The sequence below is a fragment of the Dromiciops gliroides genome, chromosome 3 (genome assembly GCF_019393635.1).
Source record: "Dromiciops gliroides isolate mDroGli1 chromosome 3, mDroGli1.pri, whole genome shotgun sequence".
In the NCBI taxonomy this organism is placed as follows: Eukaryota; Metazoa; Chordata; class Mammalia; order Microbiotheria; family Microbiotheriidae; genus Dromiciops; species Dromiciops gliroides.
In genome coordinates, this window is record NC_057863.1 from 357,927,143 (window position 1) to 357,951,714 (window position 24,572).

Below are 24,572 nucleotides of genomic sequence, written 5' to 3' on the forward strand. Positions count from 1 at the left end.
GTTTGGAGCACCCAGTCTGGAGTTAGGAAAACTTCTTCCTGCATTCAAATCTGGCTTCAGACACTTATTAGATGTGTGACTCTGAGCAAATCACTTAACCCTGTTTGCCTCAGTTTCCTCATCTATAAAATGACCTGGAGAAAGAAATGGCAAACTACTCCAATATATTTGCCAAGAAAATGCCAAATGGGGTCACAAAGAGTTGGACATGACTGAAAAACAACTTTACAAGAGTACCTGCCAGCACCTAGCATGGTGTTCTTTATATGCAGTATAACAAATTAGACTATTACAATCATTTAACACCAATTTAAAGATAGAAATAAGCTTAAGGGTCCTCTATTTCAGAGATGAAAAAATGGAAGCCCAGGCAGGTTAAAGTTGATTGACCCAAGCTCAAACAGTCACTAATGCAAGAACATCCCAGATTCTATTTCCACCTCAGCTCCTTACCTATCCTGCCGCTACCCCCCATCCAACTCATCTTTCACACTGTCACAAAATTAATCTTCCTACATGATCACTTTCACTATTTCAAATATACAGTGTCCAACAATCTCTATAGGTCTTCCCTGTCCAGAGAATGAAGCCCACTCTGTTTAGCCTGGATCCATTACCTTCCCATACGATTCCAGCCACCCTTTTTGGTCTTATTTCCTACTATTCTCACCCATGGATTGTCTACTCTAAACCAGTCTATTTATCATTCCTTAAAAAGACCTTGCATTTTCTTGATTCTCCCCATAAACTTGGAAAATCCTCCCTCCCATTTACAAGTTCTACCCATCCACTGAAGCCCAGATCATCTTCACTGGAAATAATCCCTTCCACTTCCAAGCTCTTTTATGACTTATTGTCTTTGTTCTCATGTGGCCTTTATATTAAAGAAGAGTTGCCTGGGTACATGTTTCCCCTAATATATGCTTTATAGTCCCCAGAGTATCTGCTCACAGTGCTATGTACAGATAATCATATTTTTTTAATAGCTTATAATAAAACTGACTTACCACTGGGGCATCCAGGCTGAAAGTGCTTCCATGCCTAAGACCATCAGCTCTGGGATCCATCTGAGAAGGCAGTGAAAAGGGAAGCGAATGACGATTGGTCAATTCTCTGCCTGACCAGGGGTCACCAGGACTTAGGGTAGCTGTAGGTAGTTTGGGTATTGGCCGGGGAAGCCATGATTCCCCTGCACGGCCAGAAGGAATAGGGGGAAGTTTGTCCCTGGATGGACAGTCGCCTGGTGTACAGGGTAGTGGGCGTCTCTGAGGCCGACTCTCTGCCCCAATGGAATGTGGTCTGTCTGGAGGAGGTGGTGGAGGGAGATCTCGAAGTGTGGGAGGGATTGGCAAAGGTTTGTCTTTATGAAGGGAGCCAGGGGCAACCTGTTGAGACATAATGGAAGATGGTAAACATCTACTTTCTCAGCACTAAAAAAACCCAGGGAAATACCAAAGACAGAAAAGTCTTTACCTTTGAAGCAGTTCCAGGACTAGAAGCACCTGAGGGAATGGATGTTCGCTGTTGCAAAAGATCCAGTCGTGGTGGCACTGGAGGAAGAGAAGCTTGTGGGGCCATGGAGAATGGAGAAGGAGGCCGTTCAATCTAGAAATAAAAGTTTGTTGCAAGGAGTTTCATGTTCTAGGGAAAAAAACCTATCCCAAAATAACACTGATTTTCTCCAAAGTAGCATCTAGCAACTGCCACACAAACACCAGACGGTACAGATATGGCAAAATCAGTCCAGATCCTAGTAATCCAAACATCTATTAAAAAAATATTCTTCCAGAATCAATGTTAAATTTCGACTGGGATTTTACTGCCTCCATGCCACCATGAGAGGGCACTCAACCCATAAACACCAACCAAGCAGGGATCCAGTTAGCTATCAGAGAATAAATTTGGAAGAAGGAGCCTTAAGTTTTCTCTCACGTTGTTGCTGTCCTTTAAGAGCTCATTCCACTTCAAGTGGAAAAATCTTTACTAAATTGCTCTCTCTTGTTTTTCTACTGCTTTCTTTCAAGAAAGGTTAACTGCTAATGCTTTTCAAGGTTAAAAACACAGCCCACAAAAAGACAGGACAGGAGCAAGAAGATATCAGCCTGAACAAATCACCAGGAGAAATAATGTCTTTAGGACAAGATAAGAAAGTAGACCCATGGGCTTTTCTTTATATGGTTTTTTCTTTAAGAGAAAATACAGGGGCAGGGGGCGGCAAGGCAGCTAGGTGGATAAACACTGGCCCTGGATTCAGGAGGACCTGAGTTCAAATCCAGCCCCAGACACTTGACACTCACTAGCTGTGTGACCCTGAGCAAGTCACTTAACCCTCACGGCCCAGCAAAAAAAAAGAAAAAAGAAAAAAAAAGAAAATACAGGGGGCAGCTAGGTGGTGCAGTGGATAAAGCACCGGCCCAGGATTCAGAAGGACCTGAATTCAAATCTGGCCTCAGACATTTGACACTTACTAGCTGTGTGGCCTTGGGCAAGTCACTTAACCCTCATTGCCCTGCCAGAGAGAGAGAGAGAGAGAGAGAGAGAGAGAGAGAGAGAGAGAGAGAAAATAGAAACTAAAAGGAATTCATGCATATATCCATGCATCCTCATACTGAAAGACCTTGATTAGCTCTTTATGGCTACTAAAAAAAAAGTCAAATTCCTTAGCTTTACCCTTCAAGACCCTCCCACTTTGACAATCTGGTGCACATCTTGCATTTCCAGTCTTCTACTTTTCCTCCCTCATCCATGTGTGCTATACACTTCAAACAAACTGGACTACTTTCCAGTAGTCACATATGTCCTATATTGTTATCATCCATCTCTATACCCTTGCTAATGCTATGCTCAGATTCTGTTCTACCCACTCTCCACAGCCTCAGTGCCATGTCTTCTATAAAATTTTCCCTGGTCTGTAAGGATCCACTCAGACTTCACCAAGTACTTCAATTACACTTCCCTCATACACTTACACATGTCATTATGATACATGATGTTTCAAAAGCCCATACTAGACTATGTGTGCCATGAAGGATCATGTTTTATCTTTGTGTTTCCCCATATACCCAAACGGTGTTTTGCACATAACAGATGGGTGCTGAAGATCATGTCTGTTGAATCCTGAAGAAGATGAATGAAATTTTTACAGATGAAAATTTTAAACTAATGAGCATCTTCAATTTTTTGGGGGGGAGGGGCAATGAGGGTTAAGTGACTTGCCCAGAGTCACACAGCTAGTTAACTGTCGAGTGTCTGAGGCTGGATTTGAACTGAGGTCCTCCTGAATCCAAGGCCAGTGCTTTATCCACTGCGCCACCTAGCTGCTCATCTTCAAATTTTTAAAGAAACATGCTACTTCAATCCAATAAATAGAAGTAATTAAAACTTATCTTTCCATTAAAGTAAAAAACAGGCCCCAAATTATTTGAAACAAATATAAAGCTTTTTCCATCTTTCTCCACAAAATATCACAATGATCAGATAAGCACTTGGCACAACAATCCATGCAAAATGCCTCTCTGTGTTCACAAGAGAAAACAAAACTAACAGAAGATAGTCAAATGTATATTGAATGCACTCATAATAAGATGACAGCCCATATTTCCTTAACATAAACAGCATGCCCTGCACTTAGGCCAGTTATTATTGCTGAGCAGAAGGGGGAAAGAGAGAAGATGACAGATCTCATCTTCTGGAGCAGCTTGTGCTTACTTTTTTGTTTTGAGAATGGGTTCAGTTTCTGCTGACAAGGCAATAGAGGAAACCATAAAGCAAAATAAGATTGATCTAGATTGTATAATAGGTTAGACTGACTTATTTCATTCTCTCATTTAGTCACAGTTATGTCAAAATTTCCCTTGAAATCTCTTATCAATTCTTTCCTATCCATACCTACTATCATCATTCCCTAGTGCAGATCATCAATTGAGACTTAGGTTATTACAACAACCTAATAACTAAGTTCCGTATCTCTAGTCGATCTCTAATCCAAACCAGACTAAATTTAAAAGCCACCAATCACTTCCAATTTCCTACCAAGGAAAAGAAGAATGTCTATTTTCCATATTAAAATAAGCATTTTAGGGGGAAGCTAGGTGGCGCAGTGGATAGAGAACTGGCCCTGAATTCAGGAGGACCTGAGTTGAAATCCAACCTCAGACACATGACACTTACTAGCTGTGTGACCCTGGGCAAGTCACTTAAACTTCATTGCCCTGCCCCCCCCCCAAAGTATTTTAATGGATAATCTGCAGAATTTGTCCATCGGTGTGTATATGTATATCTGGGACATAAAGTACAGATGGGAAGCAATTTGGTCACAGAGATGAACAAGAGAAGGAAAGTGAGCAAACTCCTACAAGGACTTCAGCTTCCCATGAGAACAAAGGGAAATTTTTTTAACACCAAAGTTCTATTATTGCTCCTATATGTGAACTACACATGAATACAACAATCTCCAAAGAATTAAAAATGAATCTCACTCAAAGGCAATGGAAAGGCATATGAAAAGTATGAACAGGCTGCAAAATATAACCAGTGAATAACTGTGATGAACAGTAGTAAAAAATGTCATCAGGGAATTGTGTGATAGTGAGAGAAGTGGGGCTGATCACAAAAGTGAGGAAAGAAAGGTAGATAGCCAGAGTGGTCCACTGGTGCTCTTACAATATAAGGAGAAAGAAAGGAAGGCCTCCAGAGAGTAGACAATCTGGGTGAATTGTGGGAGGATATGCTTAAGAGTCATACAGGATAGGGGCAGGTAGGTGGTGCAGTGGATAGAGCACTGGCCCTGGATTCAGGAGGACCTGAGTTCAAATTTGGCCTCAGACACTTGACACTTACTGGCTGTGTGACCCTGGGCAAGTCACTTAACTCCAATTGCCTCACCAAAAAAACACACCACAAAACAACAACAAAAAAAGAGTCATACAGGATATGTAGGCACTGGTAGGTTGAAATCTGCACTGGTAGAGAGAAATTCCAAGCTGATGAGATCAGAGATACAAGTGAATGTGTATATTTGAATGGTATGACTTCCCCCATGACTATTTAACAGCTTTGTTAGGGTGATCCAGGGTTGAGGATCTTCAAAAACACAAGCGGACAAAGATGCCAAGTATGAAGAAAAAATTTTAATTGATTTGGTAGATGATAGGCTTAATACTGTTACAGTAAGAAAGTGAAGGCATGGTTGGGGTAAGGAACCAAAAGGACAGGAATGGAAAGTCAGAGCCCAAAGCTCATGGTAAAGATAAAGACGAGGGTTCAGAGGAATAAGGCAGAAGGAAAGATAGAATAATAAAAACATAGGATCACAGAGGAGAATTTCAAAGTTCAAAATCACAAAGTTGACACAATTGCGAATGATGGTGTGATTAAGAGTGTGATCATCCCTAAGGGGATGAAGTGAAGTGAAGATATAGGTCATGGGAGTTAATTTAGTTGATGAACTGGGAGCCCACCATGTTCAAGGAGACATCCAAATGTATATGGAAGTTCCCAAGTATGAAGGAAAGGGCTAATGCAGGGAAGGAAAACTACAAGTCCAGTACTGAATTCTTTAAAATGGGCTAAAGTGACCTGGAGGGTAGTACCACAGAAATGAGGATCTAAATTGGGTGATACTGACTGATGGAATCAATGACTGAGCAGGGAATATGCTAAGATCACCATCCTGGCCCCAAGTATTAGGGGACATGAGAAAAGTCAGCCCCCAAAAAGATCACAAACAACAAAGTTTCTGTGACTACAAGAAGCTGGAAAGAATGTGAAAAGAAAACTAGGATGAACAGAAGTTAACAATAGAGCAGGGCTTCCTAAGAGTACAATGGAAAGGAAGAATCACAGGAGGGAAGCAACTAGAGAAGAATAAAGTTGAATTAGATGGTGATGAGTGCACAAGCAGAGGTAAGGGTAACATGCTGTAGTCCACGTCTTTCTAATATTGTTTGGGAAATTGCAATTTTGATTCCTTTATAGCAATACAGTAACACCAGGAGAACATAGGTATTTTAAAAACAGGATTTTACAATAGGGATTATCTTGGGGTCATGGGAAGTGCTGCATAATTTTCCCAAAGGTTTAAGCCCATTCTTTTCCTCCTTAAATTTTGGGCCCAGCTCATCTGCAGTGAATAAGATACCTGTATGCAGTAATCAATTAACTCAGAAAGCTAGCCTTCAGCCAAGTGCATGCCCTAAGTTAGCAATAGGAATTTTTCATCTTGATTTTTTCCTGTGTGAATTGTATTTTTCAGTTGCACAGTGTATTTTCAGCTTTATCTACCTCTCTCCTGACCCGTCAACTTTTTTGTTTTTAAAATTGCACCATCAATTTGATCATCATTTATTTTCTTATTTTAATTTTTTTCTGGTTCTTTCTTTCTTCTTCCTTTTTTTTTTTGTGGGGCAATGAGGGTTAAGTGATTTGCCCAGGGTCATATAGCTAGTAAGTGTCAAGTGTCTGAGGTCAAATTTGAACTCAAGTCCTTCTGAATCCAGGGCCAGTGCTCTATCCACTGCGCCACCTAGCTGCCTCTTAATTTTTTTAGAGATACAAAAATTTTAGGGGACTTCTTCAATTATATCCCATGAATTTTGGTATACTGCATTACTGTTATCCACTATTTATAATTTTTATGATGCCTTGTTTGGCATACTAATTATTGAAAATGTTTTTTAAAACCCTAATTTAGGTGAGGCAGTCAAGGCTTTGCCCAAGTGCTATTGGTAGGACAACAGGTTTCCTTCCCACTGGAGATTGTCATTCTTGTACCTCAGACCTTGTGGTCTTCCACTGGCCTCTAATCTACAGAGGTAGGGAGGGAATAACTCAGTTAAATCTCCAAGTTGCAGTATTACCTTGGCGCAGGCCAGTTCCTTCATCATGAAAAGGGAGTCATCAGCTCTTTCATCATCATCATCATCATAATTTGGTGAAGGAGCTCCCTCTGCTCCTTGCCTAAGTAGGCCGCCCCCTCCTCTGGGGTCAAAGGGATCCACCACGATAGGCTCTGTACCTTTAATTTCACACCGACAGAAAGGACAACCTTGACCTTCTGATTCCTGTAAAGAAAGAGATTAGTGCCAGCCTCAGACATCTGAAAGTATTTAGAATAGCTTACACTTGAGGATAGTGTAGATTATATAGTGATGAAAACTAGACAGATAAGTTAAAATCTAAACTTATCAATCACAGGTCATGATTTCATTATCTGAAAAAGGGCTGAAAATCAAAAGGAACAATTTTGTAGTGGGACTATCTTGACTTGAAAATGTAGGATTTGGATCCATACCTGCCAAGCTGTGAGACAGGATGTGCACATGAGGTGGCCACAAGGTTCAATCTTCACATCTTTGTCATTTTCAGCACATATTTTACATAGCTGGAAGGTGGAGCCCATCTCACAGTATAATTCATATTGTTCCTTATAAGAAAAAACAAAGATCACTTAATCTGCTAGAACCATATATCCTAAAATACAGATCAACTCAAAAACATTACTTGTTTTATAGGTCTTCCTAGAGGTTTAAAAAAAAAATCGGTTTAAAAGAAATGCTCAGAGTTTCTTCCTTTAAAACTAGCAGCAGCTATTCCTAGTGCTACTGGATTATAAATATAATGACAAGACTGGTTTGAAAGAACACACAATCTGACTAGTTTAACAAAAGCTATCAAAACAAAAAGCAGCTCTTGGATGATATTCCAAATAATTCCAAGATGGACACTACACCTTGAGACTTCACACAGTTCCTTCTCATAAGACTGAACTAATGAATTCAGTGGCTTAATTTTTGAGAATAGGGCAATTATTACAAGGAAATAAGTATGCAATTAACCTGGGTAACTTTAATGTGGTCTTGAGGAGTAGGCTCACATAAGCCAGTCAGGTCGGGATTTTGATTTCGTCCATCAGGAAACAAATAGCTAGAAAATAAATAAGACAGGTCTTATTGTTCTTTTTTATTCTCTGTGATTAAATGATGTCTTTTTTTTTAAAGTAATAAACATCTTTATTTGTAGTTTTGGGTTCCAATTTTTATCCCTTTCCTCACCCCCAATCTTCCTGAGGCAGTAAGCAATTAGATATAGGTTAAACATGTACAGTTATGTAACACATTACCATATTAGTCATTTTGTTTAAGAAAACTTGAAGAAAAAAAATGAAAAGAAAGTGAAAGATAGCCTGCTTCAGTCTGTTCCATTAATATCAGTTCTTTCTTTGGAGGTGGATAGTCTGTTTCATCAATAGTCCTTTGGGATTGCCTTGGACCATTGTATTGTTGAGATTAGTAAAGTCATTCACAGTTCTTCATCAAACAATATTGCTGCCTCTGCGCAATGTTCTCTTGGTTCTGCTCACTTCACTATGCATCAGTTCATACAAGTCTTTACAGGCCTTTCTAAAGTTATCCTACTTGTCGTTTCTTATAGCACAATACTATTCCATCATCATCATATACCACAGCTTGTTTAGCCATTCCCCAACTGATGGGTATTCCTTTGATTTCCAATTCTCAGCCACTACAAAAAAAGCTGCTATAAATAAATATTTTTATACAAATAGGTCTTTTTCTCTTTCTGGGGATGTCTTTGGGATATAAACCTAGCAGTGGTATTGCTGGATTAAAGGGTATGCCCTTTGGGCATAGTTCCAAATTGCTCTCCAGAATGACTGGATCTTTTTTCTTTTGGGGGGGGGGGGGTGAGGCAATTGGGGTTAAATAACTTGCCCAGGGTCACATAGCTAGTAAATGTCAAGTGGCTGAGGCCACATTTGAACTCAGGTCCTCTCGACTCCAGGGCTGGTGCTCTATCCACTGAGCCACCTAGCTGCCCCACGATTGGATCTTTCCACAACTTTACTAACAGCGGATTAGCATTCCAGCTTTCCCACGTCCCCTCCAACTTCCAACATTTTCCGTTTTTGTTATATTTGCCACTCTGATAGCTGTGAGGTGATACCTCAGAGTTGTTTTTAATTTGCATTTCTCTGATCAATAGTGATCTAGAGCGTTTTTTCATATGATTATAGATAGCTTTGATTTCTTTGTCTGAAAACTGCCTGTTCATATCCTTTGACCATTAAATGACTAGTCTTCTGTGTCACTGTTATGAAATAAATTAATAATAAGACAGGCACATCAACACTTCAGATTTTTTAGAACAGGTTCCCTCAAACCTTCACCTATTGAAAAATCTTTTTTATTCCTTCAAGGCCCAGCAGAGATAGCACTTTCTTCCTTGAAGCCTTCCATGATCTATCTAGGCAAACATAATCTGTCCTTTCCTTGAATTTCTCATGCTTGACCCCTCCAAACATAAGTAATCTTATTCTGTTTTTATTCTAGTTATCTATGTATGTGTCTTACCTCCCCTATTAATTATTTTGGGGAGTTGGTGGGGCAATGAGGGTTAAGTGACTTGCCCAGGGTCACACAACTAGCAGTGTCAAGTGTCTGAGGCCGTATTTGAACTCAGGTCCTCCTGAATCCAGGGCTTGTGCTTTATCTACTGCGCCACCTAGCTGCCCCCTCCCCTATTAAATTATAAGTTCCTCAAGGGGTAGAGGTTATATTTTTTCTTAATCTTTGTATTTTCAGCAACAATGCACAATATTTTGCACATGTAAACACTTAACAAATGTGACTTCAAACTATATTACTAATGACTGATGATACAAAAAAATAGAAGAGAGGCAAAGACAAAATTCACAAGAATTTCTACAGAGAGTAAAATGACTAAAAAGAATTCTAAGAAGATGATGTTATATTACAGTGATGTTTGTTTTCAGGATGCACAGTTGACAGAACATTATAACATGGAGAGAGAGGGGCTGGCATTTTCCCATACAATAGAAAAACAGGATATCAGTTCTTGCTGGGAGTTTCTTTTTAACCAAAGGACTTAAATGTCCTTGGGTATCTAATTACTACCACATTAACAAAAATCTGTTTTAGAGATGGAGAAAACACACTAAGACACTGAGATCATCTACCAAGAAAGTTCAAGCATTTATTGCTACAAGGTCTTTGCTCATATGTTTCTGTGGGTCGTGCGGAGACAAAGGGGAAAACTGACTTTCCTCATCCTTTTAAAAGGAATGTGGCATGCAGATACTCAGTCATTCCTTGTTACGCTCTAGGTATGCCAACAGATATGCAAATCAGCAAGAGTTTTGAGTCAAATGTTGGATCAGAAAGAAGTCAGAATGCAAATAGACAAGGTTTTTTAACATTGTTAAATTGAGATTCTCGGGTATATTCAAGCACTCAGATGTCCTTCTATAATACGGCTATATTGTGGAAAGGTCAAATAAACTTATTCTGTTTTTTCAAGGTTTATCAGATAAAAAATAACAGATAATCCCCTGCTCATAGAAAAGCAGAAAACCAAATAATGAAATACAAGAAAGCTCAATATCCCAAAGAAACCAAGTTCGACATAATGGGAAGGCCAAGACAATAAACTATAAATACACACCCCAGGTGAACCTATAGAAAGAACATGAAATAAAGTGCTGGGATGGTGCTTTAGCCCCTCACGTTCTTAGACACCATTGAACGATAAACAGCTACTCACAAGCCTTCCCTGAAGCCATCGATCAGTGCTTGGAAGAGAGGTTTGTTGTGAGGGATTGTCTGGAGGATATTCCCATCAGCAGTGACATAGCCAATGGCCCACTGGCCCAGCCTCGTACAGCTCAGTCGGAAAATGTAGCTGAGAACAAAGACAGAGAATGGGTTTAATATATGCTGAAGTGAGGATGGCAGAGAAGAAAGAGATTCCCCCCCCCCAAAAAAAGCTTTACAAAGCATCATGGGTAACTTCTTTCATGTCTCCAGATAAAAAACCAAAGGGCTATTAACTTAATATTCATAATATAAAACAATTCTCAGATCACTATAGCAATGTTTCCATTTGTTTCTTTAATTAAACCTCAATCTAATGACGAAATCTTGGCAACTGGATACCAAAGTCAAGATTCTGCTTCCAATATTCTAACAGAAGCCATAAGATAATAAAAAAGACAAATTCCAATAGGGTGCTAACCTGCCAGGCTTGTGAATGAATTTCTGGAGCCGGGCTTTCACTTCATCATATGTCAGAAAAGCCATGTAACCCGGATGAGTCACAGCAAGGCTATTCCAATTCCTGAGCAAAGACGACCAAGGCTAAAGAAACAAGAGAGTGATCACAGACTATCGATAAACAATAAACAATTATTAATCGCCTACTATATGCCAGGTACTGCTGAGTGCTGTAGATATAAAAAAAGGCAAAAGATAGTTACTGCCCTTAAGAGGCTTACACTCTACTCTGGGAGATAACATGCAAACAAATCTATACAAAGCAAACTACATACAAGCTTAATAAGGAAACAACTGGAATTAAGAGAAGTTGAGAAAAGCTTCCTGTAGAAGATAGGATTTTTGTTGGGACTTAAAGGAAGTCAGGGACCTCGGTAATTGGAGTAGAGGAGGGAGTGTTCTAGGTATTAGGAAAACCCAGTGAAAATGCCAGGAGTCAAATCAAGTATGCTGTTTCTGGTATTCGTGCTGTTCAGGAGGCCAGTGTCACTGCAAAGAATATATATCAAGGGGTAAGGTGTAAAAAGACTGGAAAGGTAGGATGGAGCTAGGTTATAAAGGGCTTTGAATGCCAAGTAGAGAATTTTGTATTTGACCCAGGAGGTAACAGGGAGTCACTGGAGTTTATCGTATAGAGGGCTGATGTGAGCAGAACTGTGCCTTATCAAAATCACTTTAGTGGCTGGTTGGAGTTTGGATTGGAGTGGGGAGAGACTTATGGTAGGCAGACTCACTAACAGGCTACTGTAATAATCAAGGCATGATGTGATGAGGGTCTCACTATTGGGTGGGAGTGTCGGGAGGGTGGCGGTTGTATCAGAGAGATGTTGCAAAGGTAAAATCAACAGTCCTTGGCACCAGCTAGGATATGGGGGTGACAGATAGTGAGGAGTCCAGGAAGACTTCTAGGTTTTGAGCCTACTGATATTATCCTCTATAATAATATGGAAGGGGATAGGTGGAAGGAAGGGATTAAGGGGAAAGAGAACGAATTCTGTTTTGGCCATGTTTAGTTTAAAATGTCTGCTGGACATCCAGTGCAAGATGTCTGAAAGGCAGCTGGAGAGGTCAGTTTGGAGGTCAGCAGAGAGGCTGGGGCAGGATAGGTAGTTTTTGTTAATTAAATCCCTGGGAGCTAATGAGATCTCCAAGTGAAGTAGTATACAGGAAGAAGAGAAGAGGACCTAGGACAGACCCTTAAGGGCCACCTATGGTTAAAGGGTGTGACCTGGAAGGAGCTCCAGAAAAGAAGATAGATCTGTAACAGTCACATAGTTAGAAGAAGCAGGAGAAAGTAGTATATTGAAAACCTAGAAAGAAGAGAATATTAAGGAGGAGAGACTGATCAACAGCATTCAATTTAGCAACTAAGAGATCATTAGTAATTCTGGAGAAGTTTCCAGTTTGGTAGAATGATAAACTCACAAGCTAGATTTTAAGGAGAGAGAAGAGAGAATGTGGAGGCACCTGCTGTAGAGTCTTTTCAAGGAATTTAGCTACAAAAGGCAAAAGAGATCTAGGATGATACTACGCATCTCAATCAATCAATAAGCCGTTATAAGCACCTACTAGGTTCTAGGCATTATGTGAGGTACTGGGGAGAGAAAGACAAACATGAAATAGTCCTTGCCTTTAACGAGCTTTCTTTCTACCAGGGGAAGCAACATGTACATACATAAGTACATATAAAATAAATATAAGGAATTGTCAGAGGGAAAGTACTAGCTAGGATCAGGAAAGGACACACAGAGCAAGTAGCATTTGGTTTAGCTTTGAAGAAAACTTGATTGTATGAAGAAGGGAAAATAAAGCACATACACACAACGGATAACAAGTACGTACACAAAGAACACGGGATGTCATGTGTGAAAAACAGCAAGAAGGGTAGTTTGCTCACTATAGTATAGGTGTGAAGAGAAGTAATATGTAATAAGAATGAACTAGGAGTGGGTAATAAAGAAAGGTGTATATTTATATAAGAATTTAGCTTTGCTTTAAAAAAAAGGTCAAGAAATCTGAGGTCAGTTCTGGTCAATAGGAGAGAGAAATTAGTTAACACAAAAAGGGATAAAAGGGTAGGTCCTAGATGTGAAGTTGAATTTCAAGAAATCTATATGAAAATTGGCATCTCCATGCCAAAGCAAACACTGTAGAAAACAATGTTAAGACACATCATGATTAATAGTCCATAGTTAAGAATACAAATGTGCAGGGTTTGACCCACCTGAAAGAGTCGTGTGAAGATATCAAATTCAAAAACTGAAATATAATCATTGCAGGTCAGATCAATAGTGGATTTCAGGGCCATGGCCTCTAGTCCAGAGCTGATGGGATGTACTTCATGAAGTGCCTGTCGAAAGCTCTTCCAGGGAACTATAGTCCTGATTAAAACAACAAAAACAAAAACCCAGTCAATAATTCTAGGCATAAATGTAATCAAGAATAAAGGGAAAAGGGGCAGCTAGGTGGCACAGTGGATAGAGCACTGGCCCTGGAGTCAGGAGTACCTGAGTTCAAATCTGGCCTCAGACACTTAACACTTACTAGCTGTGTGACCCTGGGCAAGTCACTTAACCCCAATTACCTCACAAAAAACCCCCCAAAAAACAAAAAAAAAAGAATAAAGGGAAAAGTAGAAATACCTACATCACACTTTTCAAAAGCAATTTCAACTGTCCCTAAGTGAAGCTGAGTTTTATTTTGGAATGGGAACATTTGACTAAAGGCTCAGTTTTCATTAAAGAAAAAAAATTTCTATCTCTTTTTAAAATCAATTGAATTTTGAATGTTGCTTTTCCCTTCAGCCCAGAGAGCTACACCTTGTAACAAAGAATTAAAAAGAAGGGGAAAGAAAAATTTAGCAAAATTAACCAATGCACCAACTGAGTCTGACCATACATAAAATCTGCCACATACTCATAGTTTCCTACCCCTATAAAGAGGGGCGGGGGGCGGCTTCATTTTTTCATCCCTTCTTTGGGGCAAACCTTGGTCATTATATTTGCACATGATTCATGGTTTTTTGTGTCGTTTTGTTTGTTATTCTTTACATTTATACCACATGTAATCCTGGTTCTATGTACTTCTCTTTGAATGAGTTCATGTCTTTCCATGCATCTATATTCTTCATGTTCATTGTTTCTTACAACATAGTCACGGTTCCATTACAAACATGTACCACATTTTGTTTAAACATGCCTCAATCAATGGGCATTTTCACCACTACAAAAAAACACTGCTATAAATATTTTGGGGGTGTACCTGTCCCGAAAATTCAATTTTCCAACTTTCCATTGGCTAACAGGAAAGGAATCCTTTTCTACTATTCCTTTTCAGAACGTCAAATTTAATACTACAAACTAATTCATGACTTGGTGCTGTCACTCAGATATGCTTCTTTTATTACAAAAGTGTATGGGTGGGGCAGCTAGGTGGCTCAGTGGATAAAACACCGGCCCTGGATTCAGGAGGACCTGAGTTCAAATTCGACCTCAGACCCTTGACACTTACAAGCTGTGTGACCCTGGGCAAGTCATTTAACCCCCACTGCCCAGGGGGGAAAAAAGAAAGAAAAAAAAAGTGTATGGGTAAGAAGACAACATTAATGCTCTTTTTACTGTCGCAAGCTATTTGTGGTTTGTCTCTTCCATAGATCCTTAGTAACTACTGTTAATTTATATTTTTGAGTGTATATGCTACCACCTGCATAGAATAAAGCAAAAAGAAACAATAAAATTGCAAGTTCTGAGAGAGATAAAGAAGAAAGTTTTTCCTACAAGGATAATTAACCCATAGGTAAAAGCAACCAATTCAATTCAAATATCTACAATGTGACTACTAAGTGTAAGTCACTGCTAGGATACTGGGGACAAAAAGACAAAAATGAAAAACAGTCCCTGCCCTCAAGGAACTTATACTCTCTTGGGGGGGGGGGGGCAGGGAGACAGTATGTACACATATAAGTAAATACAAGGTAATTTAAGGAAAGAGAGGACATTAACACCTAGGATCATCAGAAACGCTCTGTAAAGGATATGGCAAGCACACTGAGTCCTGAAGGTTGAGAATGCTTAAGACACAAATAGGAGAGGGAACACAAGGAAGAGATGGAATTTCACCACCATTTCTCTGGAATAGAGAGTAAATGAAAGGGGATATAATGAAAAATAAGTCCATGAAGGTATGTTGGAACCAGACTGTGAAGGACTTTAAAGGCTAGGCTGAGGATTTTGTACTTTTTTCAAAAGGCAATAGATAACCACTGATAATGTTTATGCAGATGGAGTGACAAAGTCAGCGCTATACTTTAGAAGATTCCTAGGGCAGTTGTGTGGATAAGGGATTGGAGAGGGCATGGGCTGAAATCAGGGAGGCAGCTTAAAAGGCTATTATAGTCATAAAGGTGTGAAAGAAGAGTGATAGTCATATGAGTTAAAAGGAGGAGGGTACAAGAAATCCTGGGGAAATCTAATCAACAGGGCAGGGCAACTGATCAGCTATAGAGAGTGAGGGAAAGGGAAAAGTCAAGGATGACTTCAAGGTTATAAATAACTCCCCTTGACAGAAATAGAGAAGTTTGAAGGAGGGGAGCAGTAGGAGTTAGGGAAATAAAGATAAGAAGTTCCATTCTGAATATGAAATGCTAATGAAATACATAGGTTAGTCCTACAGGCAGTTGTTGAAGTAGGATTGGACTTTGAGGGAGAGAGATAAGAGCTGATTATATAGATTGGGGAAGAGAAAGTGAAGAGAAAGTTATCTATGTAAGGATTATGTTTGAACCTATAGCAATCACTGGAATCACAGGGGTGTAGAGGAAGAGAAAGGAGAGGCAGCGTGGCACAGTGAAAAAAGGCTGGATTTTGTGTCATAGAATCTGGGATCAAATTCCTGATCTGACTTTTGCTTTTTTTTTGTTTTTTTGGTTTATGCAATTTTATTGAAGAAAAATAAATCAATTACTAGCAGAACTATTAGTTGATCACTCATCCATTGACAACTTTGCATCATTTATTCAGTGTTATATTAAACAGTGTATTGGAAGATAGATTAACTAATAGCTCCAAGCCTCTTAACAAAATTTAAATGAAAATTACAAAAAGTTCAAGACCCTATTTTGGAATACAAGGGGTGTCTGACTTCCAATTTCCATCCTCTGTAAAACAAGAACAGGTCATTCCTTTATTGACATGCATAAAATACATCACATTTTCTGCTCTGCTGATGCTATAAATTCAGTACCAATTCTCCAACCACATCAGTTATGAGCATAAAGTATATCATGAAACCTCAAGTCTCTAACAATGGAAGGCTTAAACAAGATGGATGCTGCTACAGTAATGTTACTTCCTTTGATATGATAATTGCACATCCATCTCCCTCCCCCTCAGATGGTATCCTCGGCATCTGTCAGAGCAGTAAGGAATGGTTTTAGTCTCATAACCAAGTTATAGTGAAGACACTGGCCACATAATACACATGCTCCATTTTTTAAAAAATTCTGAATCTTGGGCAATTGTTCTCTTGTAACTACTTTAGAGTTTCTAAAAGCGGTTATTGTCCAAAGCTGGAAGAACTTAAGTCTTCTCAGAGGAGCATGTGCATGAATGGAGGGAGGCAAACAAAAAATAAAATTAAAAAAGATGAGGTCTGCTAGGGGAGCAGCCGGATAAGAAAATCAAAAAAGGAACAGTAATTTAAAGTTTATTCCAGCTACAATGCAGGTTATTCTGACTTGAAGGTAGTATCGCATGGCATACTTCTGAGTCCTTTCTCGAGATATTCTGTTGTACTTGTCTCTGTCTGTTTTATAGATCCGTGCAATCTCTGGCACTAAGGGCTCATCTGGGTTTGGATCACATAGCAGTGAACAAATGGATAAAAGAATTTTAGAAATAGTTAAAGCAGGAGACCACTGTGATCTTAGAATATCGAGACAAATGCTGCCATTACTGTTAACGTTTGGATGCTAAATTCTTGATGTAAATGCAACCTTAGGTGGTTTGAAGGGGTAGTCTTGTAGGGAAATGAATTGTCAAAAAGAATACACCGCCTTGATATGGGCTGTCATTAGGTCCCATAATTGTGACTTGCCAATGAAACATATCATCCCCAACAGGACCTGCAGAACACTGCTGGATGGTCATGGGCCAAATCACTAAGTTCCTTATTTTTTTTTTTTTTTTGGTGAGGCAATTGGGGTTAAGTGACTTGCCCAGGGTCACACAGCTAGTAAGTGTTAAGCATCTGAGGCTGGATTTGAACTCAGGTCCTCCTGAATCCAGGGCCAGTGCTCTATCCACTGTACCACCTAGCTGCCCCTAAGTTCCTTATTAATCTGTTTCAATGCCATGGTGTATGCTTCTTTCTGCCTGACTCCTCACTCTCTTGATGGGCAGAAGGATCAGGCCAAAAACTCTGATTATCCCGGGCAGCAAGGAAGGGTTGGGGGGAGGGGATCTCTCTTCTTACACCGCCTCCACCCAACACAGGTACTAGGCCAGCCCAAGTCCTCTGGCCTCCCTTTCCCTTAGTCACCCACACTTACGCATACAGAGGGGCCAGGGCTTCAGCCTCCTCCCTGCCTTGGCCTCCTCCCCAAACAGCACCTGGTGCTTCCCCAGCCCTACAGGGCTCACATGCATGACACAGCCACAAGATGTCTGCTCTGATGGAACTACTCCTGATTTTTGCTTCTTGAATGACCTTGTGTATCACTTAACCTTTCTGCACCTCAGTTCCTCATCAATAAAATAAGTGAGATGGAATAGATGCACTCTAAGGGCACTTCCAGCTATGATTTTATAAGAAAAGAGAATCAAGGACAGACCTCTGAAAGGCATCCACAGAAGGTGAAAGATGGGAAATGATCCAGTAAAGATAAGCAAGAGTGAACATATATTAGGAAGAAAACCAGGTGAAAGCAGTGTTATGAAAGTCAAGAAAAGGCAGCTAGGCACACAATAGATAAGAGTGTTGGACCTAGAATCAGGAAGAACTGAGTTCAAATCGAAGCTTCAGATACATACTAGCTGTGTGGCCCTGGGCAAGTCACTTAACCTGTTTGCTTCAGTTTCCTCAACTGTAAAAAGGGGAAAATAACAGGACCTACCTCCCACAGTTGTTGTGGGGATCAAAGGAAAAAATATTTGTAAAGTGTTCAGTACAGTGCCTGCCATGTAGAAGATGCTTTATAAATGCTTATTCCCCCTCACCTTCAAAGAAAAAGTGGTCAACAGTATCAAAAGCTGAAGAGTTCAAGAAGTTTGAAGGACTAGGGAAAAGCCACTGGACTTAGCAATTAAGAGGTCATTGGTAAGGGGCAGCTAGATGGCACAGTGGATAGAGCACTGGCCCTGGAGTCAGGAGTACCTGAGTTCAAATCTGGACTCAGACACTTAACGCTTACTAGCTGTGTGACCCTGGGAAAGTCATTTAACCCCAATTGCCTCACTAAAATAAATAAATCAATAAATAGACAGACAGACAGACAGATAGATAAGATAGATAGATTAGCAAACAAATAAATAAATAAAAAGAGGTCATTGGTAAGCTTGAAGAGAGCAGTTTATTTAAATAGAATGGTATAATCAGATGGCTGAGAAATGAAAAGGAAGTGAAGAAATGGATGCAATGAATATAATTTTTTTTAATTTTTTTTTGTAGTTTGGCTGTTAAAGGGAAGAGAACAATACCTTTCAGGAATGCCACAGTTCACTGAAGGCTTAAGGATGGAACTCTGAACAAGATAATGATTAGTGATGATTCCTCATGATATAGAAATGATAGACTAATATGCAGAATGATTCACATGTTTTTGCACATGGGCAATATAGGAATGCATTTTTCTTGATTAAAAAAAAAGCTGTGTTTTTTAAAAATGTATTTATTCATTTATTTATTTGAGGTTTTAAGAATGGGAGAGCGCGGGGCAGCTAGGTGGCGCAGTGGATAGAGCACCGGCCCTGGAGTCAGGAGTACCTGAGTTCAAATCCGGCCTCAGACACTTAACACTTACTAGCTGTGTGACCCTGGGCAAGTCACTTAACCCCAATTGCCTCACTAAAATTAAAAAAAAAAAAAGAATGGGAGAGCGACCTGGAACCACAGGATGGCAAAACCAAAAATAAGTACATAAGGAAAGATTACATTTGACTTTCAAATACAAGACCCTAGAGAAGCATAAAAAGGTAAAAAGGAAAAAGAAATCATAAGGGATATTAAAAAGTTTACATTCCTACATGGGAAGATAATACTTGTAACTCATAAGAACATTCTCATTATTAGAACAGCTGGATGGAGTATATTTAGACAGAGGGCACAGGTGTGAGTTGAATATGAAGGAATGACATACTTTTATTTTTTATTTTGGTGAGGCAATTGGGGTTAAGTGACTTTCCCAGGGTCACACAGCTAGTAAGCGTTGAGTGTCTGAGGCTGGATTTGAACTCAGGTCCTCCTGACTCCAGGGCCAGTGCTCTATCCACTGAGACACCTAGCTGCCCCATGATATCTTTGAAAAAATAAAATTAAGGGTTGAGAGGAATGCACTGGGAGAAAGGGAAAGGGAGAGGTAAAATGGGGTAAAGTATCTCAAATAAAAGAAACAAGAAAAAGATTATACAGTGGAGGGGAAGATGGAGGAGGTGCGGGGGAGTGAGTGAGCCTTACTCTTATCAGAATTGGCTCAAAGAGGGAATAACATACATTCAACTGGGTATAATAATGTATCTTACCCCGAAGGAGAAGTAGGAAGGGAAGGGAATTGGGGGGGGGGGGTGTGGATAGAAAAGACAGCAGATTGGGGGAGGAGATTATAATGGAACACTATTGTGCTATAAGAAACGATGAGCAGGATGCTATCAGAAAAAAACCTGGAAAGATTTACACGAGCAAAGTGAAATGTACTGTATACAAAGTAACAGCAATATTTTAAAATGATCAGCTATGAATGACTGAGCTATTTTCAGCGATACAATGTTCCAAAACAACTCTGAAGAACTTATGAAAAATGTAATTCATCTCCAGAGAAAGAACAGATGGTGCCTGAATACAGATTGAAGCATAATTTTTTTAGTTCCTTTTTCTTAAGGTTTTTTTTTTTGTTTTCTTTCACAACCTGACTAATGTGGAAATGTTCTGCATGACTACACATGTATAACTTATATTTAATTACTTGCATTCTTAAGGAGGGATGGGGAGGGAGAAGGGAAGAGAATATGGAACACAAAGTTTTAAAAACTGATGTTAAGGGGCAGCTAGATGGCGCAGTGGATAGAGCACCAGCCCTGGATTCAGGAGTACCTGAGTTCAAATCCAGCCTCAGACACTTAACACTTACTAGCTGTGTAACCCTGGGCAAGTCACTTAACCCCAATTGCCTTACTTTAAAAAAAAAAACCCTGATGTTAAAAATTCTTTTTACATGTAATTTGGGAAAAAAATAAAATTCTAAATAAATGGGGGGGCGCAGCTAGGTGGCACAGTGGATAAAGCACCGGCCCTGGATTCAGGAGGACCTGAGTTCAAATCCGGCCTCAGACACTTGACACTTACCAGCTGTGTGACCCTGGGCAAGTCACTTAACCCTCCTTGCCCTGCCCCAAAACAAAAAAACTAAAACTAAAACCAAATAAATCGGGGGGAAAAGTTGTTGTTAACTGTGGAAAAAGCACTTTAAGTCAACTGCTTAGGAAGGAAGATTATAGAGAGCTGAGAAAAGCAGAAGTTACCAATATTGACATTTTTTCCCCTAAGAATTCAGCTCTGAAAGGGAGGGGTGTTTTTTGTTTTGTTTTGTTTTGTTTTGAAGAATAGGAGAGTTGAGAACAAAAAAAGAATGGAGAATGATGTAGAGATGTTCTGAAATGTGGAAGATAGAAAAAGAGAAAGTTCATGACAGATGGCCTCAATATTCTCATGTAAGATCATTTGCGGAAGAGAGGGAAAGTATGGGAAGAACTAAATAAAAGTATTAAATAGTCAGTAAGGGAACATTAAAGAAATGACGTGATGCAGGGAAATTAGGAAGTATGATAGCTCGAACACTGCACCTTAGGTCAGGAAGACTTGAATCTGGATCCAGTCTCAGAAACTTCCTAGTGCTGGGACCCTGGTAAGTCACTTAAGGTCTGTTTGACTCTGCTTCCTCAACTGCAAAATAGGGATAATAATAGCGTGTCTTTATTTCCCTGGCCCAAAGCCTAATATTCCATCCATTATGGAACTTCTAGGAACTAAAAAAGCAGTTCTCGGATCTCTAAATGCAATAATTAATCTGCATTTCAAATTCAAGATCCAATAAAAAGAAGGCTTCCTTCAGAGAAAACTGGCTCAACTTTTTTTTTTTTAATTTTTTAGTGAGGCAATTGGGGTCAAGTGACCTGCCCAGGGTCACACAGCTAGTAAGTGTTAAGTGTCTGAGGCCGGATCCGAACTCAGGTACTCCTGACTCCAGGACCGGTGTTCTATCTGCTGCGCCACCTAGCTGCCCCTGGGTCAACTTTTAAATGAAACAAACCCTTAAAGAGGAACTTAAAGCTAGAAGGGGCTTATTTTATTTGAAAAGCTTCTTTCCTTCCACATGATACTAGTTCCCTAAGAACTTCAGGAACTAGTCAAAAGGAAGTACTTGTATTTCTTTAGATATAGAAATATATACTTTACCTCCCTTTCTTTTTTAGACTAGAGGTGGAAGGTTATGGGTATGGCATGTGTTATATACTGCCAAAATTATATTAAAGAATTGACTGATTTAATTAACTGAATCTTTATCTCTTTTTAAGTCTTTGATATAAAGGATGGTTTGCTAGGTAGAGGAAGAGATACTGATATATCTGGAAATTAAGGGAATGAAAAAACAAAAGACAGTAAATGGTCCAAAGTAAGTATACTGAGACTTACTTTTCTCCAAAAGCTTTTCTCCAAAACTCTGCAGCATCTGCCTTGGTTATCCGGAATGTATCTCCTTGGAAGAGTCCACTTGGAAAGATACCTTTTAGTTCTGCTAGCATGTGGCTGAAGATCAGGGATAGTTTGGTCAAATTTCGCCTATAAATGACAACAACAGAATACTTAAAGGAACAAAAGGAAAAGATTTAAGTGAAATGCAAATGGCTGACAACATACAGTGGCAAAGTAACAAAGGTATCCAAACATATCTAGATACTATCTGGATATTTTCTCTGGCAAATAGCATTAAAAATATTCTTCTACATTGTCACCCTTGTTTTGTCATACATAGAAAGAACATGGAAGAAAATACTTGTTTTCTTTTCATTAAACAGCTCACTAGCACTCCAAAATTTACCGGGTACTTTCCTCAAAAAAACATGTGAAACAGGTAGTGAGGATGGTTTTATCTCCATTTTACAAATGGAGAAAACCATGGTTCAGCAAGCTTTTTATAAAAAATAATAAACTTAAAAAAAAAAGTTTTGAGTTGCAAATTCTATCCCTCCTTCCCTCCTCCCTCCCTGAGGCAGTAAGCAATCAGATATAGGTTATACATGTGCAGTTATGTAAAACATTACCATATTAGTATTTTTGTACAAGAAAACTTGGATAAAAAAAGAAAGTAAAAAATAGCATGCTTCAATCTGTGTTCCATCAATATCAGTTCTTTCTTTCAGGTGGATAATATGCTTCATCATTAGTTCTTTGGGATTGTCCTAGATCATTGTACTGCTTGAGAATAGTTAAGTCATTCACAGTTCTTCATCAAACAATATTGCTGTTACTGTGCCCAATGTTCTCCTGGTTCTGCTCACTTCACTGTACATCAGTTCATACATGTCTTTCCAGGCCTTTCTGAAATCATCCTGCTTGTTGTTTCTTATAGCACAATAATATTCCATCACAATCATATACCACAGTTCAACTTGCTTAGGTGACTTATCTGTAGTCACATACAGTCATTCTTCAGTCAACAATCATTTTTTAAGCATGCGTGATGTGCCCAACATGACACAAAAGAAAGCAAAAAGTTCCTGCTTTCAGGTACATACATTCTAATAAGGAAGACAACAAATAACTTGATACATACATGATGTAAACAAAAATCAGTAAAAGTAATCTGAAAGGGAAAGGCATTAGGAGCTGTGAGATCTCGAAAAGGCCCCCTGCAGAAGATAGGAATTTAAAATGAACCTTGAAGAAAGCAGAAAGAGGTAGAGATAAGGGGGCAGAACATTCCAGGAATGAGGGACTACCAAAGCAAGAGCACAGACTCAGGAGATGAAGTGTCCTATTGGAGGACCCACAAGTAGCCCAGTGTTCTGGGATCATAGAGCATGTAGAAGGGAATAACGTATAAAGAGCTTTAAAAGGAAGAGGTCAAGTTATGAAGAGCTTTAAATGCCAAACAGGGGACCTTATATTTGATTTTGGAAGTAATGGAGCTTATTGGAGACTGAGGTATGTGTGCCACAGTCAGACCGATGATTTAGAAAAGCCCCCCCCCCCCAGGAGGGTTTAGGAAGAAAGATAATGAATTGTATTTTGAACTTGTTAACTCCAGATGCCTACAGGATATCCAGTTTAAGATATATAAGAGATAGTAGAGCTAAACAAGAGGAGCATGACTATAGCTGAAGGGAGAGACGGGGTTAGATAAACAGATCTGAAAATCATGATAATATAAAATGATTAGCACTTTGCATGGTGTTTTATGGTTTGGAAAGTGTCTTTACATGTTATCTCATTTGTTAAATCTACCATGGGAGCTAATGAGCTCATCAAGTAAGATTGTATAGAAAGGGGGTCAACAGGCCAATTGCCTGCTTTTATACTCTCATCACTCTAATATATCCTCCAATTCACCCACCAAAGTGATTTTCCTAAAGCATAGGTCTGACCATGTCACCGCCCCCCCCCCAATAAACTCCAGTGGTTCCCTATCACCCCCAGGATCAAATACAAAATGCTCTGTTTGGCATTCAAAGCCCTTCATAACCTAGCCCCTTCCTACCTTTCCAGTCTTCTTACATCTTACTCTTTTTTCTTAATATTATTTTCTTTTTTCCAATTACATGTAAAGATAGTTTTCAACATTCGTTTTTTAAAAATTTTGAGTTCCAAATTTTTCTCCCTTCCTACCCTCCTCAAGACAGCAAGCAATCTAATATAGGTTATACAGTATATTCATGTTAAGCATATTTCCACATTAGTCATGTTGTGAAAGAACAAAAGGGGAAAAGCACAAGAAAAAAAAAACAAAAAAACACACCCCCTCAGACTCCATAGTTCTTTTTCTGGATGTGGAGAGCATTTTCCATCATGAGTCTTTTAGAATTGTCTTGGATCATTGTATTACTGAGAAGTTCTAAGTTTATCATAGTTGATCATCACACAATGTTGCTGTTACTCTGTATAATGTTCTCCTGGTTTTGCTCACTTCACTCAGCATCAGTCCACGTAAATCTTTCCAGGTTTTTCTGAAATCTGCCTGCTCATTACTTCTTTTTCTTTTTTTGGTGGGACAATGAG

At 39.3% G+C, this 24,572-nt stretch overlaps 1 protein-coding gene and 1 pseudogene across 1 annotated transcript in view; both read right to left on the bottom strand.

The window, feature by feature from the left end:
* The window catches only part of CBL (Cbl proto-oncogene), a 110,951-nt gene that overhangs the window by 14,585 nt on the left and 71,794 nt on the right, over nt 1–24,572 (bottom strand). Inside the window, exons 3-11 of the mRNA XM_043992467.1 lie at nt 21,990–22,136; nt 13,312–13,468; nt 11,050–11,171; nt 10,579–10,716; nt 7,836–7,923; nt 7,292–7,423; nt 6,858–7,061; nt 1,474–1,605; nt 1,008–1,385 (exon numbers count right to left, since the gene is read on the bottom strand). Of these exons, the coding sequence (XP_043848402.1) occupies nt 1,008–1,385; nt 1,474–1,605; nt 6,858–7,061; nt 7,292–7,423; nt 7,836–7,923; nt 10,579–10,716; nt 11,050–11,171; nt 13,312–13,468; nt 21,990–22,136 (1,498 nt within the window). The remainder of the gene's footprint in view (nt 1–1,007; nt 1,386–1,473; nt 1,606–6,857; nt 7,062–7,291; nt 7,424–7,835; nt 7,924–10,578; nt 10,717–11,049; nt 11,172–13,311; nt 13,469–21,989; nt 22,137–24,572) is intronic.
* On the bottom strand, nt 15,084–17,261 carry LOC122746092 (annotated as a pseudogene).